General features: G+C 45.9%; 2 protein-coding genes across 2 annotated transcripts; both read left to right on the plus strand.

Annotated features, from left to right (window-relative positions):
- Positions 1-2908: 2908 nt before the first annotated feature.
- LOC125537052 (cold-regulated 413 plasma membrane protein 1) lies at positions 2909-4954 on the plus strand. The gene is made up of 4 exons (XM_048700348.2): positions 2909-3189; positions 3340-3447; positions 4301-4371; positions 4501-4954. The coding sequence occupies exons 1-4, from the start codon at positions 3005-3007 to the stop codon at positions 4758-4760; spliced, it is 624 nt and encodes a 207-aa protein (XP_048556305.2). The 5' UTR covers positions 2909-3004; the 3' UTR covers positions 4761-4954.
- A 691-nt stretch (positions 4955-5645) lies between these two features.
- On the plus strand, positions 5646-8086 carry LOC125537053 (cold-regulated 413 plasma membrane protein 1). Its single transcript, XM_048700349.2, has 4 exons — positions 5646-5999; positions 6563-6670; positions 7217-7287; positions 7579-8086. The coding sequence occupies exons 1-4, from the start codon at positions 5806-5808 to the stop codon at positions 7830-7832; spliced, it is 627 nt and encodes a 208-aa protein (XP_048556306.2). The 5' UTR covers positions 5646-5805; the 3' UTR covers positions 7833-8086.
- The last annotated feature ends 5141 nt before the right edge of the window (positions 8087-13227 follow it).

The raw sequence follows: 13227 nt of genomic DNA on the forward strand, positions 1-13227 counted from the left end.
AGCGTCGGGGTCTCCAATTAGGTTCTGGAGATCGCCCCGAGCAATTTGTACGGGTTCTGGTGACCGCCCCAAGGGTTGCCAAAGTGTACGGGTTCAGTGACCGCCCCCAAGGGTTGCCATTTGTATGGGTTCGCTGACGACAGTCCTCAAGGGTCCCTTAGTGGAATCACGATATCTTGCATTGTGCGAGGGTGTGAAGAGATTACGGTGGCCATAGTGGCATTTTGGGGAGCATTGTGCCTACACACCGCTCCAAATGGAGATTAGCATCCACAAGGATGTGAGCTTTGGGATACATTGTCATCTCAGTGTGCCTCGGTTATCTCTTACTCGAGCCCTTTACTTATGCACTTTACTTTGTGATAGCCATAGTGTTTCATGTTATATATCTTGCTATCACCTAGTTGTTTATCTTACTTAGCATAAGTTGTTGATGCACATAGGTGAGCCTAATTGTTTTAGGTTTTGTGTTTGACAAATTAAACGCTAGTTTTATTTCACATTTCTTCAAGCCTAAGCCGTAATTATTTCAAAGTTCCTATTTACCGCCCTCTAGGCGACATCCACGATCTTTCAGCAAATATACCCCCCGTTCCTCGAACACACATGTCGCGAATCGAAAACAACATCCAGAAATCTCCTGCCTACCTGCAAAAATCTCCGACGCCCTTGGCTCAACGCTCGCACCAACGCCGCATGCAACGAGGCTGTCGTCGTGGGAAAATGGAATCGCGCATAAGAGGGGCGTCACGCTTACCTCGGGTTTGGATGGCTGCGGGGATGTCCTCTTTGCTAGCCCGAACAAGTAGCACTGCCGCGCGAAGTCACCGGACCTCCCCCAAACCCTCCTCCGACCCACTTCTGTCATGTACTCTCTCTGTTCCTATATATAAGTCTTCTTAGAGATTCCACTATATATGCGGGTGTATATAGACACATTTTAGAGTGTCGATTCACTCATTTTTCTCCGTATATAGTCCATAGTGTAATCTCTTCAAAGACTTGTATTTAGGAACGAAGGGAGTACTTGACAAAGAGGGGATACGAAGCCGCGGCACGTGGGTGCCCCGAACCACACCTCTCGTATCCACGGTTGTCGCGTCGTCCTAACTTCGGTAGCCGCGGACTGCGTTGAGTTTTGTCGGGCGATGGATTTGGCCGGCGGAGCAACTGCACAACCCCCTCCCTCCCACGATTTCGAATAGAATGAATGCCAGGGCGTGGGCAGCGGGGAAGAGGTGGAGAGAGAGGTGCGGGACGTGGTGGGCCCTCCACCGCTTTGTTCGTTTTGCCCAACATGCGCGGCGCCGTTTCGATTCAGACCGAATCCACCCGCGCGCCCGACCGAAAAACACCTGCGCTTCGCGATCTCGATCCGACGGTAGCGAGAGGGGTGTGCTCGGGACGCCCAAAAAGTAGAGCTGCACTTTTTAGCATTTGGGAAATAATAAATAAAACTTTGTCGGAACAAGCATTGTATAGTTTATTAACCACATGTAAAGTTTCGGAACAAGATGACTTCTATGGTATTTTTGATAAAAAAGACAAAATTACAAATACAAAATGTGTGAATAATAAGCTTAATTACAAATACAAATTTGTACTAGAGCCGCGTCAATTAATTTGGATAGGAGAGAGTATCTGTTTTATTTTTAATCGTTCTGAATATCATGGAAGTCATTTTGCCCTGAAACTTTACAGAGAGTAATACAGTAGACAATACTTGCTCCTACAAAGTTTCAGAATTCTTACATTTACATCTTTTAATTTTTTTTTTCCGGGTGTGCCTAGACGCAGGTTCCGTTGTGTATTTTCATATAGAACTTGACCCATACCTTGTTTCAGTCCGTGCAAGTCTACACTGGGTCACGGCGCGCTGGACGGCGGAAAACAAACCGCGCAATCGAACACGGCGTTAGATTCAACAACCTGGCGTCAGGAGTTTGCCCTTGGCGCCACGCACGCCGAATATCCGACCTATTGCGGCATGTCCTTGAGGAGCTTCTGCCTTGTGATAGGTTCGTCTGTGGGAGGGCAGCAAGGGCGACGTACGTGCTCCAACACGTCCCTCGCAGTACCCACGTGGCGGCGTTCCAGTGGCGCGGGGCCTTCTGCCGACTTCTAGACGTGACAGCTCGCCCGCCGGCTGAGTCACGGGACCCCACCACATGAACACCGCCAATAAGATATTCGACCATGGCGATCCGGCAGGCAAACGTGGAACCTTTGATAAAGACAGATGCCTCATAGGCTTGATATTTGTGGTCGACGGAGAGGCTTGATTAGGATTAGCAGGGGTGGTTTGGCGCTGGATTTCGGGTTAATCTGATGGTCCCGGCGGTGGGTGGCCACGCATTGATGCGGAGCCTATGTCGACGGCGATCCTGAGAGTAATCCGTTTAAAAAGATGATGCGTACGGCTGCCAGACATGGGTGCCAAATGAATCGCCGTCGACATAGGCTTGGAGTGTACCGCTTGTGTGGAGGATACGGCAGACACGTTTTTTTTCCTTTTCGAAAAGGGGATCTCCTCGGCCTCTGCATGCATACGGCAGACACGTTGTTCCGCTCCTTAAGACACTTCTGATTTTGCTAAATCTGGATCGGACTTGTGTAACTACTTCAAAAACCTACGGTCGCCGGCTAAAGTCACTCGCATTTTGCCTGTTTTTTCCTTGCTGCATTTTGTAAGTACATCCGGAGGTCAAAGGTCAGACTCGATGACGCTTCATCGGGAGAAAAACTCGATAACGCTGTAATGCATGCATGCATGCACGCAATAATGCAGCTCCAGTAATGCCCATGCCCCACGTGTCCCGGGGCCAGCGGACGCTGCCCCCGGAATCGTCCAGGTCGACCGCCACCTGTTCCGTTCCGTCGACCACCCCGGTCCAGTTGCCTGTACATATACCCAACTCTCGGCCTGTGCTGTGCAGACAGCAGAGCTCGATCCAGAGAGAAAAGAGCGAGAGTGATAACTGAGAGAGGTCTCGCGCGCTCGGCCATGGCAAAGTCGCTCCTCGCGATGAAGACGGGCCCGGCGGCCGGCGCGTCGGAGGCGCTGCTGGAGTCGGACCTGCGGGAGCTGACCATGGCGGCGCGGAAGCTCGCCAACCACGCCATCGTCCTCGGCGGCGGCATCGGCTTCATCGGCACCTTCCTCCAGTGGCTCGCCTTCGCCGCCGCCGTGTCAGTGCCTTCCCACCAGCCCCCCTCCCCGACTTCCCCCCCCCCCCCCCCCCCCCCCCCCTTATTATCTTGTAAATTTTTCTTCCGTCAGTTGTCGCAGAGCTATGCATCTCTCTGAACCTCGCTGTTTATCTTCTTCTGCTGCTGCAGATATCTGTTGGTGCTGGACAAGACCAACTGGAAGACCAACATGCTGACGGGCCTCTTGGTCCCTTACATTTTCTTCACCATGCCCGGCCTGCTCTTCGGCTTCATAAGGTGATTATCCTCGCAAATTCTCTACTACTGCAGTCTGCAGCGTCCCTTCAGATTTTAAATTTTGCATGCAATTTCCACTGAGCTGTGGAACTGTTGCTTTGCGACGGTTTAATAACTCGTCAGTCTGAAAGATGTTAGCTCACAAAATCTAAATATTGCGTACATATGTTCCCCAAAAAGAGAAAGAAAACACAGTGGTGAACATCCAGCTGTGGTGCTGGTGGCTGGCTAGCGTTCTGCGGTCCGGATCCACTTTCAGTGGTTTACTTCAGTTTTTTTGTACTTTGCTTTTGTGTCGGCACTAGATGCTGGTCTGGACGTGGTTATTCCCATATCACTTCTTAAAAGAAAACTAGATCCGATATCACTTATCAGTGATAGTAGTAGTGGACTGAGGACGCCTCCTTGTTTGAAAAAATGAAAAGAGAAAAATACTACTGCAGATATAAGATGTTATATTTTCGGCAATTGATTCACATGATAGGCAAGGGTCCGAAGATCGATTTTCTTAATAAGAAAAGTATCTCACTACTGAGCATAAAAAATGAAAACTTGTGCATATGGGCTATTGTTACCTGGCTGCAGAACTCAAGCTACCTTTTTCATACTTATATAAGTGATGCTAGTTGCAGTTGCAGATACTTCCATGATGCCATATCGTCTGTTGATCTGCTACAATTTTACAGCATTATTACATACATACTCCCTCCGTTCCAAATTACTCGTCTCAGAAATGGATGTATCTAGAACTAAAATACATCTAGATACATCCATTTCTACGACGAGTAATTCGGAACGGAGGGAGTACATATATATGAAACAAATTCCTGATTGCTCAACATCAAAATTGCAGGGGGGAGATTGGTAGCTGGGTTGCGTTCGTTTTTGTCGTCCTGCGGCTGTTCTTTCCGCGCCACTTCCCTGGTACTATCATTTTGCTCTCTGTTTCTTGTGCTTATAGTTGCCCCCTAGCAAATTCCTTCATGTACTCAACAAGCTAAACTTTAAAATGTTGCATAAATCTCACAATGGGGATTTGCATCATGTTGTCAGATTGGCTGGAGCTGCCTGGGTCTCTGATCCTCCTCACGGTGGTCGCCCCCGCCATCTTCGCCGACACCTTCCGGGGCTCCTGGCTCATCATCGGCGTCGGCGTGTGCCTGGTCATCGGGTGCTACCTGCTCCACGAGCACATCAAGGCGTCGGGTGGCCTCAAGGAGGCCTTCGAGAAGCCCAATGGCTGGTCCAACACCATCGGCATCCTCCTCCTCTTCATCTACCCGGTCTGGGCCGTCGTCATGTGGTTCCTGTAGACCTTTCGCCGCTGTTTTTGGGGTTCATCATGTGATGTTTTTCTCCGGCGATTTGGTGTCGATGAACCATGCGCTCTTGTACCTGTTGAATGTTGATGAACTGTCTCGGCCATGTTTCGATTTGGTGTCACGTCTTAATTTGTTTCCTTGATCTGTGGGTACATAGCCATCAATAAAAACGTCTGCTCTGTTGATCCGTGGGTGCATTCAAGTGATGAGCTGCTGGCCATGTTCTCTCATAGATGTCCGTATGATGGTCACGTGCAACTGATGTGTTATGAGCTTATTAGTTACTCTAATCGCACCCTATATTAGTTTTCTTCATACTATGGTGGGAGATCTTCAGAACCACGGAGGAACCTTATAAAAAAGTGAACAATCTTTGTAACACAAGAATCGCTACGGCCTTGTTCGGTTAAACCTCTCCTGTAGGGGGTTAGAGAGGTTTGGAGGGGACTGAGTGAGATTTTGACTTGTATGGGATTTAATCCACTTCAATTCCCTTTTAATTTTGCTGCAACCGAACAAGGCCTAAATGATAACTCTCTTCGTCTCGAGTCTAAGACAAGTAATTTGAAGGGACTGTAAGTTTATTTTTAGACATAAAAATAAAAGCGAACAATCTTTGGAACCTCTTACAATATGTCGAACAAGCATTTCTGTAATACTACCTCCGTCGCAAATTACTTGTCTTAGATTTGTCGAATACACATAGCGGAGGGAGCACATAATACAGAAATACATATTGTGGTCAAAAGTCAAATCCCGTGACAGCAAGCTAAAGCTAAGATACTGCATGCATGCAATAATACAGTTGCGATCTGTTCCCCACGTGTCCGTCCAGCGGGTGTGTAGAGAAGTGTCGAGACCGAGCGCCACCTGTTCCGTTCCGTCGACCCCAGCAAGGTCCAGCTAACTCAGCTGCCGGCCTGTACATATTTCCTCCTATCCGCACAGCCAAAGCCAAAGCACAAATCGAACCCAGACCCGAGCCCATCCATCCATCCATCTTGAGAATTCTCGAGGTCTCGGCGACTCGGGGGAGATGGCGCCGTCGTTCCTCGCGATGAAGGCGGGCGCGGCGTCCGGCGCGTCGGAGGCGGCGCAGGCGCTGCTCGAGTCGGACCTGCGGGAGCTGGGCCTGGCCGCGCGGAAGCTCGCCAACCACGCCATCGTCCTCGGCGGCGGCCTCGGCTTCGGCCGCCACTTCCTCAAGTGGCTCGCCTTCATCGCCGCCGTGTCAGTATTCCCCTTTCTTCCCTTCTATTTTCCTTGCTGGGACGAGCTTTGTTTCTGCAAAGGGGATCTCCGATCTCCCTCGCCTCCTGACCATTTCGGGAGGATCACGCCAGGGAGCAGTTGAGATGCCTGCGAGAAAACATCGCGACAGCATATTCCCTTGGAAGCAGTAATTTTTTAGTAAGCTTGAGCGTGTAATTTAACTGCGGTATCCTAGAGGGAGATGCCGAACGCTGTCAAATTCGTGCCAAAGCCTCGGTGAAAACGGTAGCTTGGTAGGAAATGTTCACCATTAATTTTGTGGGACTTGCGAAGCAAACATCCCTAACATATAGACAGAAGTCGGACCTTATCAAAGCGTATATGCTGTGATGTTAAGCTGTTACCTGTTAGGATGATTCTGCGGCCTATATATGATTTTCTCTTCAATCTTTACTTTGAAAACTTAGAGGAGTTGAGGAGTTTGTGTGTCCACTTAACCTGAGATTGCTACCTTCTTGGCAATTGTCGGTTGGTCGCCGGATTATGCATTGTCTGAACTTTGCTGTTCTCATCTACTGCAGGTACCTCTTGGTATTGGACCGGACAAACTGGAAGACCAACATGCTGACGGGACTCTTGGTCCCTTACATTTTCTTCACCCTGCCTGGTGTACTGTTCTCTCTCGTAAGGTGGTTATGGTCGCAATTTCCCTTCTGCAGCATCAGTTCATGTTTTCAGTTTAAATGCAGTTGTTAGTAGCTGTGGAGGATTGTTGCACTCCTGCGGATTAACCAATTTGAAATATCTGAAATTCTGAACTTAGAAAATCGAAATATTTCATGTATGTTTTCCAGAATGAAAAAATAGTGCATTAGGTTGTTGATAAAGCGAGGTAAGATATTGTTCATTGTTGGTTGATATCACCGGCTATAGTGCCAGAGTGTCGGTCTTCTTAAAAAAAGGTCACTTCACTGAGGATAGGCTCAAAGGACTTTATAGGTTGTTGATAAAGTGAGGTAAGATACATGCTCAATATAGGTTATTTTAACATATTGCTACCTCACTGCAAAAGTCGAGGTATTTTTTCATGCTTGTTGTCTATCGGTTGAAGGATCACTGCCTCTGCCTTACTGGCTGATACTTCCATGGTGCAATATCCTCTGTTGCTTTAATTGTACAGCATTAGATATAGGTATTTGAATCAAATTTGTGATCATCAAACATCAAAATTGCAGGGGAGAGGTTGGTGCCTGGATTGCATTCGTTGTAGTCATCCTGCGGCTCTTCTTCCCGCGTCACTTCCCTGGTATCATTTCCTATCTATTCTTTTACCTATCCTTGCTGCCCCTAGCAAATTATCTCTATGTGTTGCATTTCTCATCTTTGTTGTGCCCTGTGAAGATATTTTTCAGCTTATATAACACTACCGAAAAATGTGTCCTTATTTTTCATCTACTCCCTCCGTCCCATAATATAAGATCATTTTTGAAGCCAACATAGCTTCAAAAACGTTCTTATATTATGGGACAGAGGAAGTACTTAATAAGCCGTTAAAATGTTACAGACATCTCACAATGATTTTCATCATGTGTATCAGATTGGCTAGAGCTGCCTGGCTCTCTGATTCTTCTCACGGTGGTCGCCCCCAGCCTCTTCGCGGAGCACTTCAGGAACGATCTTGTCGGCGTCTTCATATGCCTCGCCATCGGGTGCTACCTGCTCCAAGAGCACATCAGGGTGTCAGGAGGCTTCAGGGAGGCCTTCAGGAAGGCCAATGGCGTCTCCAACACCATCGGCATCGTCCTGCTCTTCGTCTACCCAGTCTGGGTCCTGGTGCTCTGGCTCCTGTAGGACATCTACTGCTATCAGTATCGCCATTGATTGCCTTGTGCAGTTCTGTTCGATGTTTGGTAATTCATCCTGTGGACGTTATTGATGTTGATTCGGTGTGGGTCGTTCGGAGCCGATGAGCTGTGCATGTTTGTACCTTTTGATGGACACATGTTTCGATTTGTTGTAGTTTTGGTATCAGAATCCTTGTTTCCTTGATTTGGGTGTACAGAACCATCAATAAGAACATCATCACTGTTGATTGGTGTATTGAAGTCGAGCTGCTGTCTAAATTCTCTCGTGTTTGGTCGTATATTGCGTGCATGTAATGCTTTATCAGCCTATTATCACCCAATATAGTTTTAATAGAAACACATTACAGATGTAAACTCTCACAAACACGCACAGACACTCCCACCTATGAGCTCACAAACATGTCCATACGCTCACTAATATGAATCGAGAGACTGTCGAATCACTATAAACGGTCTTGAGATTGACAAAATCACTATAAACATATCGCTATGAATCGAGAGACTGTCGAATGGTATTGAGATTGATGAAGTCACTATAAACGTATCGCTATTGATGGAAACATGGCCACTCGTTGAAAGAATATTTCATCCAAAATTGTAAAGTGGACAAAGCTTTGCCTTAAGATGTAACAAATGCTCTAATCATCCATTCCGCCTCTAAATATTGTAAACTGGACAAAGCTTTGCCTTAAGATGTAACAAATGCTCTAATCATCCTTTCCACCTCTAAATTGAGAACCCAAGAGCATCTACAGCCCGGCGCCTCGGCGGAGGATCGGTTACTGACCGGTTAAAAAAACTGACCCACCCGTACTCCTCAAACCGGTCTCAAATGCTAGGGCTGTCTGGCGCCCCTCATATCTAGCCCAAATGTAGGGCGGATATGGGGCGGCCGGGGCGCACCCGGGCGCGTCCGCCACGTCAGCCTGGTCCACCACCAACTCCACTCCGTCCCCACAAAACCCCCAATCCGGAACCCTAACTCACTGTTGGGTTTCGTAGTAATTTCAAAAAAATTCCTACGCACACGCAAGATCATGGTGATGCATAGCAACGAGAGGGGAGAGTGTGATCTACGTACCCTTGTAGATCGACAACGGAAGCGTTAGTTTGATGTAGTCGTACGTCTTCACGGTCCGACCGATCCAAGCACCGTTACTCCGGCACCTCCGAGTTCTTGGCACACGTTCAGCTCAATGACGATCCCCGGGCTCCGATCCAGCAAAGCGTCGGGGAGGAGTTCCGTCAGCACGACGGCGTGGTGACGATCTTGATGTTCTACCGTCGCAGGGCTTCGCCTAAGCACCGCTACAATATGACCGAGGTGGAATATAGTGGAGGGGGGCACCGCACACGGCTAAGGAACGATCACGAAGATCAACTTGTGTGTCTATGGGGTGCCCCATGCCCCCGTATATAAAGGAGTGGAGGAGGGGAGGGCCGGCCCTCTCTATGGCGCGCCCTAGGGAGTCCTACTCTCCCCTTTCCTAGTTCAACTAGGAGTCCTTCCATGTAGTAGGAGTAGGAAACAAGGAAGGGGCGCAGCCCCTCTCCCTAGTCCAATTCGGACTAGGCCTTGGGGGGGGGGGCTGCCCTAGGCAGCCCCTCTCTCTTTCCCGTATGGCCCAATAAGGCCCAATACTTCTCCCGGCGAATTCCCGTAACTCTCCGGTACTCCGAAAAATACCCGAATCATTCGGAACCTTTCCGAAGTCCGAATATAGTCGTCCAATATATCGATCTTTACGTCTCGACCATTTCGAGACTCTTCGTCATGTCCCCGATCTCATCCGGGACTCCGAACTCCTTCGGTACATCAAAACTCATAAACTCATAATATAACTGTCATCGAAACCTTAAGCGTGCGGACCCTACGGTTCGAGAACAATGTAGACATGACCGAGACACGTCTCCGGTCAATAACCAATAGCGGAACCTGGATGCTCATATTGACTCATACATATTCTACGAAGATCTTTATCGGTCAGACCGCATAACAACATACGTTGTTTCCTTTGTCATCGGTATGTTACTTGCCCAAGATTCGATCGTCGGTATCCAATACCTAGTTCAATCTCGTTATCGGCAAGTCTCTTTACTCGTTCCGTAATACATCATCTCACAACTAACTCATTAGTTGTAATACTTGCAAGGCTTATGTGATGTGCATTACCGAGAGGGCCCAGAGATACCTCTCCGACAATCGGAGTGACAAATCCTAATCTCGAAATACGCCAACCCAACATGTACCTTTGGAGACACCTGTAGAGCACCTTTATAATCACCCAGTTACGTTGTGACGTTTGGTAGCACACAAAGTGTTCCTCCGGCAAACGGGAGTTGCATAATCTCATAGTCATAGGAACATGTATAAGTCATGAAGAAAGCAATAGCAACATACTAAACGATCGGGTGCTAAGTTAATGGAATGGGTCATGTCAATCAGATCATTCACCTAATGATGTGATCCCGTTAATCAAATAACAACTCTTTGTCCATGGTTAGGAAACATAACCATCTTTGATTAACGAGCTAGTCAGGTAGAGGCATACTAGTGACACTCTGTTTGTCTATGTATTCACACATGTATTATGTTTCCGGTTAATACAATTCTAGCATGAATAATAAACATTTATCATGAAATAAGGAAATAAATAATAACTTTATTATTGCCTCTAGGGCATATTTCCTTCAGTCTCCCACTTGCACTAGAGTCAATAATCTAGATCACATCACCATGTGATTAACATCGATAGTTTTCATCATTATGTGATTAACACCTATAGTTCACATTGCCATGTGACCAACACCCAAAGGGTTTACTAGATTTAGTAATCTAGTTCACATCGCTATGTGATTAACACCCAAAAAGTGATCATGTTTTGCTTGTGAGAGAAGTTTAGTCAACGGGTCTGCCACATTCAGATCCGCATGTATTTTGCAAATTTCTATGTCAACAATGCTCTGCATGGAGCTACTCTAGTTAATTGCTCCCACTTTCAATATGTATCCAGATTGAGACTTAGAGTCATCTGGATCAGTGTCAAAACTTGCATCGACGTAACCCTTTACGACGAACCTTTTGTCACCTCTGTAATCAAGAAACATATCCTTATTCCACTAAGGATAATTTTGACCGCTGTCCAGTGATCTACTCCTAGATCACTATTGTACTCCCTGCCAAAATCAGTGTAGGGTATACAATGGATCTGGTACACAGCATGGCATACTTTATAGGACCTATGGCTGAGGCATAGGGAATGACTTCCATTCTCTTTCTATCTTCTGCCGTGGTCGGGTTTTGAGTCTTACTCAATTTCACACCTTGTAACACAGGCAAGAACTCTTTCTTTGACTGTTCTATTTTGAACTACTTCAAAATCTTGTCAAGGTATGTACTCATTAAAAAACTTATCAAGCGTCTTGATCTATCTCTATAGATCTTGATGTTCAATATGTAAGCAGCTTCACCGAAGTCTTTCTTTGAAAAACTCCTTTCAAACACTCCTTTATGCTTTGTAGAATAATTCTACATTGTCTCTGATCAACAATATGTCACTCACATATACTTATCAGAAATGCTGTAGTGCTCCCACTCACTTTCTAGTAAATACAGGCTTCACCGCAAGTCTGTATAAAACTATATGCTTTGATCAACTTATCAAAGCGTATATTCCAACTCCGAGATGCTTGCACCAGTCCATAAATGGATCGCTGGAGCTTGTATATTTTGTTAGCACCTTTAGGATTGACAAAACCTTCTTGTTGCATCACATACAACTCTTCTTTAATAAATCCATTAAGGAATGCAGTTTTGTTTATCCATTTGCCAGATTTCATAAAATGCGGCAATTGCTAACATGATTCGGACAGACTTAAGCATAGATACGAGTGAGAAAATCTCATCGTAGTCAACACCTTGAACTTGTCGAAAACCTTTTGTGACAATTCTAGCTTTGTAGATAGTAACACTACTATTAGCGTCCGTCTTCCTCTTGAAGATCCATTTATTTTCTATGGCTTGCCGATCATCGGGCAAATCCATCAAATTCCATACTTTGTTCTCATACATGGATCATATCTCAGATTTTATGGCCTCAAACCATTTCGCGGAATCTGGGCTCATCATCGCTTCCTCATAGTTCGCAAGTTCGTCATGTTCAAGTAACATGACCTCCAGGACAGGATTACCGTACCACTCTGGTGCGGATCTCACTCTGGTTTACCTACGAGATTCGGTAGTAACTTGATCTGAAGTTACATGATCATCATCATTAGCTTCCTCACTAATTGGTGTAGTAGTCACAGGAACAGATTTCTGTGATGAACTACTTTCCAATAAGGGAGAAGGTACAATTACCTTATCAAGTTTTCTACTTTCCTCCCACTCACTTCTTTCGAGAGAAACTCCTTCTCTGGAAAGATTCCGAATTTAACCACAAAAGTCTTGCCTTCGGATCTGTGATAGAAGGTGTACCCAACAGTCTCCTTTGGGTATCCTATGAAGACACATTTCTCCGATTTGGGTTTGAGCTTATCAGGATGAAACTTTTTCACATAAGCATCGTTGTCCCAAACTTTAAGAAACGACAACTTTGGTTTCTTGCCAAACCACAGTTCAGATTGTGTCGTCTCAACGGACTTAGATGGTGCCCTTTTTAACGTGAATGCAGCTGTCTTTAATGCATAACCCCAAAACGATAGTGGTAAATCGGTAAGAAACATCATAGGTTGCACTATATCCAATAAAGTACGGTTATGACGTTCGGACACACCATTATGCTGAGGTGTTCCATGTGGCATGAGTTTGTGAAACTATTCCACATTGTTTTAATTGAAGACCAAACTCATAACTCAAATATTTGTCTCCGCGATTAGATCGTAGAAACTTTATTTTCTTGCCACGATGATTTTCCACTTTACTCTGAAATTCTTTGAACTTTTCAAATGTTTCAGACTTATGTCTAATCAAGTAGATATACCCATATCTGCTCAAATCATCTGTGAAGTTCAGAAAATAACGATACTTCCCGTGAGCCTTAACACTCATCGGACCACATACATCAGTATGTATTATTTCCAATAAGTCAGTTGCTCGCTCCGGAGAACGGAGTCTTAGTCATCTTGCCCATGAGGCATGGTTCACAAGCATCAAGTGATTCATAATCAAGTGATTCCAAAATCCCATCAGCATGGATTTTCTTCATGCGCTTTACACCAATATGACCTAAACGGCAGTGCTACAAATAAGTTGCACTATCATTATTAACTTTGCATCTTTTGGCTTCAATATTATGAATATGTGTATCCCTACAATCGAGATCCAACAAACCATTTTCGTTGATGTGTATGACCATAGAAGGTTTTATTCATGTAAACAG

The sequence above is a fragment of the Triticum urartu genome, chromosome 5A (genome assembly GCF_056163025.1).
Source record: "Triticum urartu cultivar PI428250 chromosome 5A, HENAU_Tu73, whole genome shotgun sequence".
NCBI classification, from domain to species: Eukaryota; Viridiplantae; Streptophyta; class Magnoliopsida; order Poales; family Poaceae; genus Triticum; species Triticum urartu.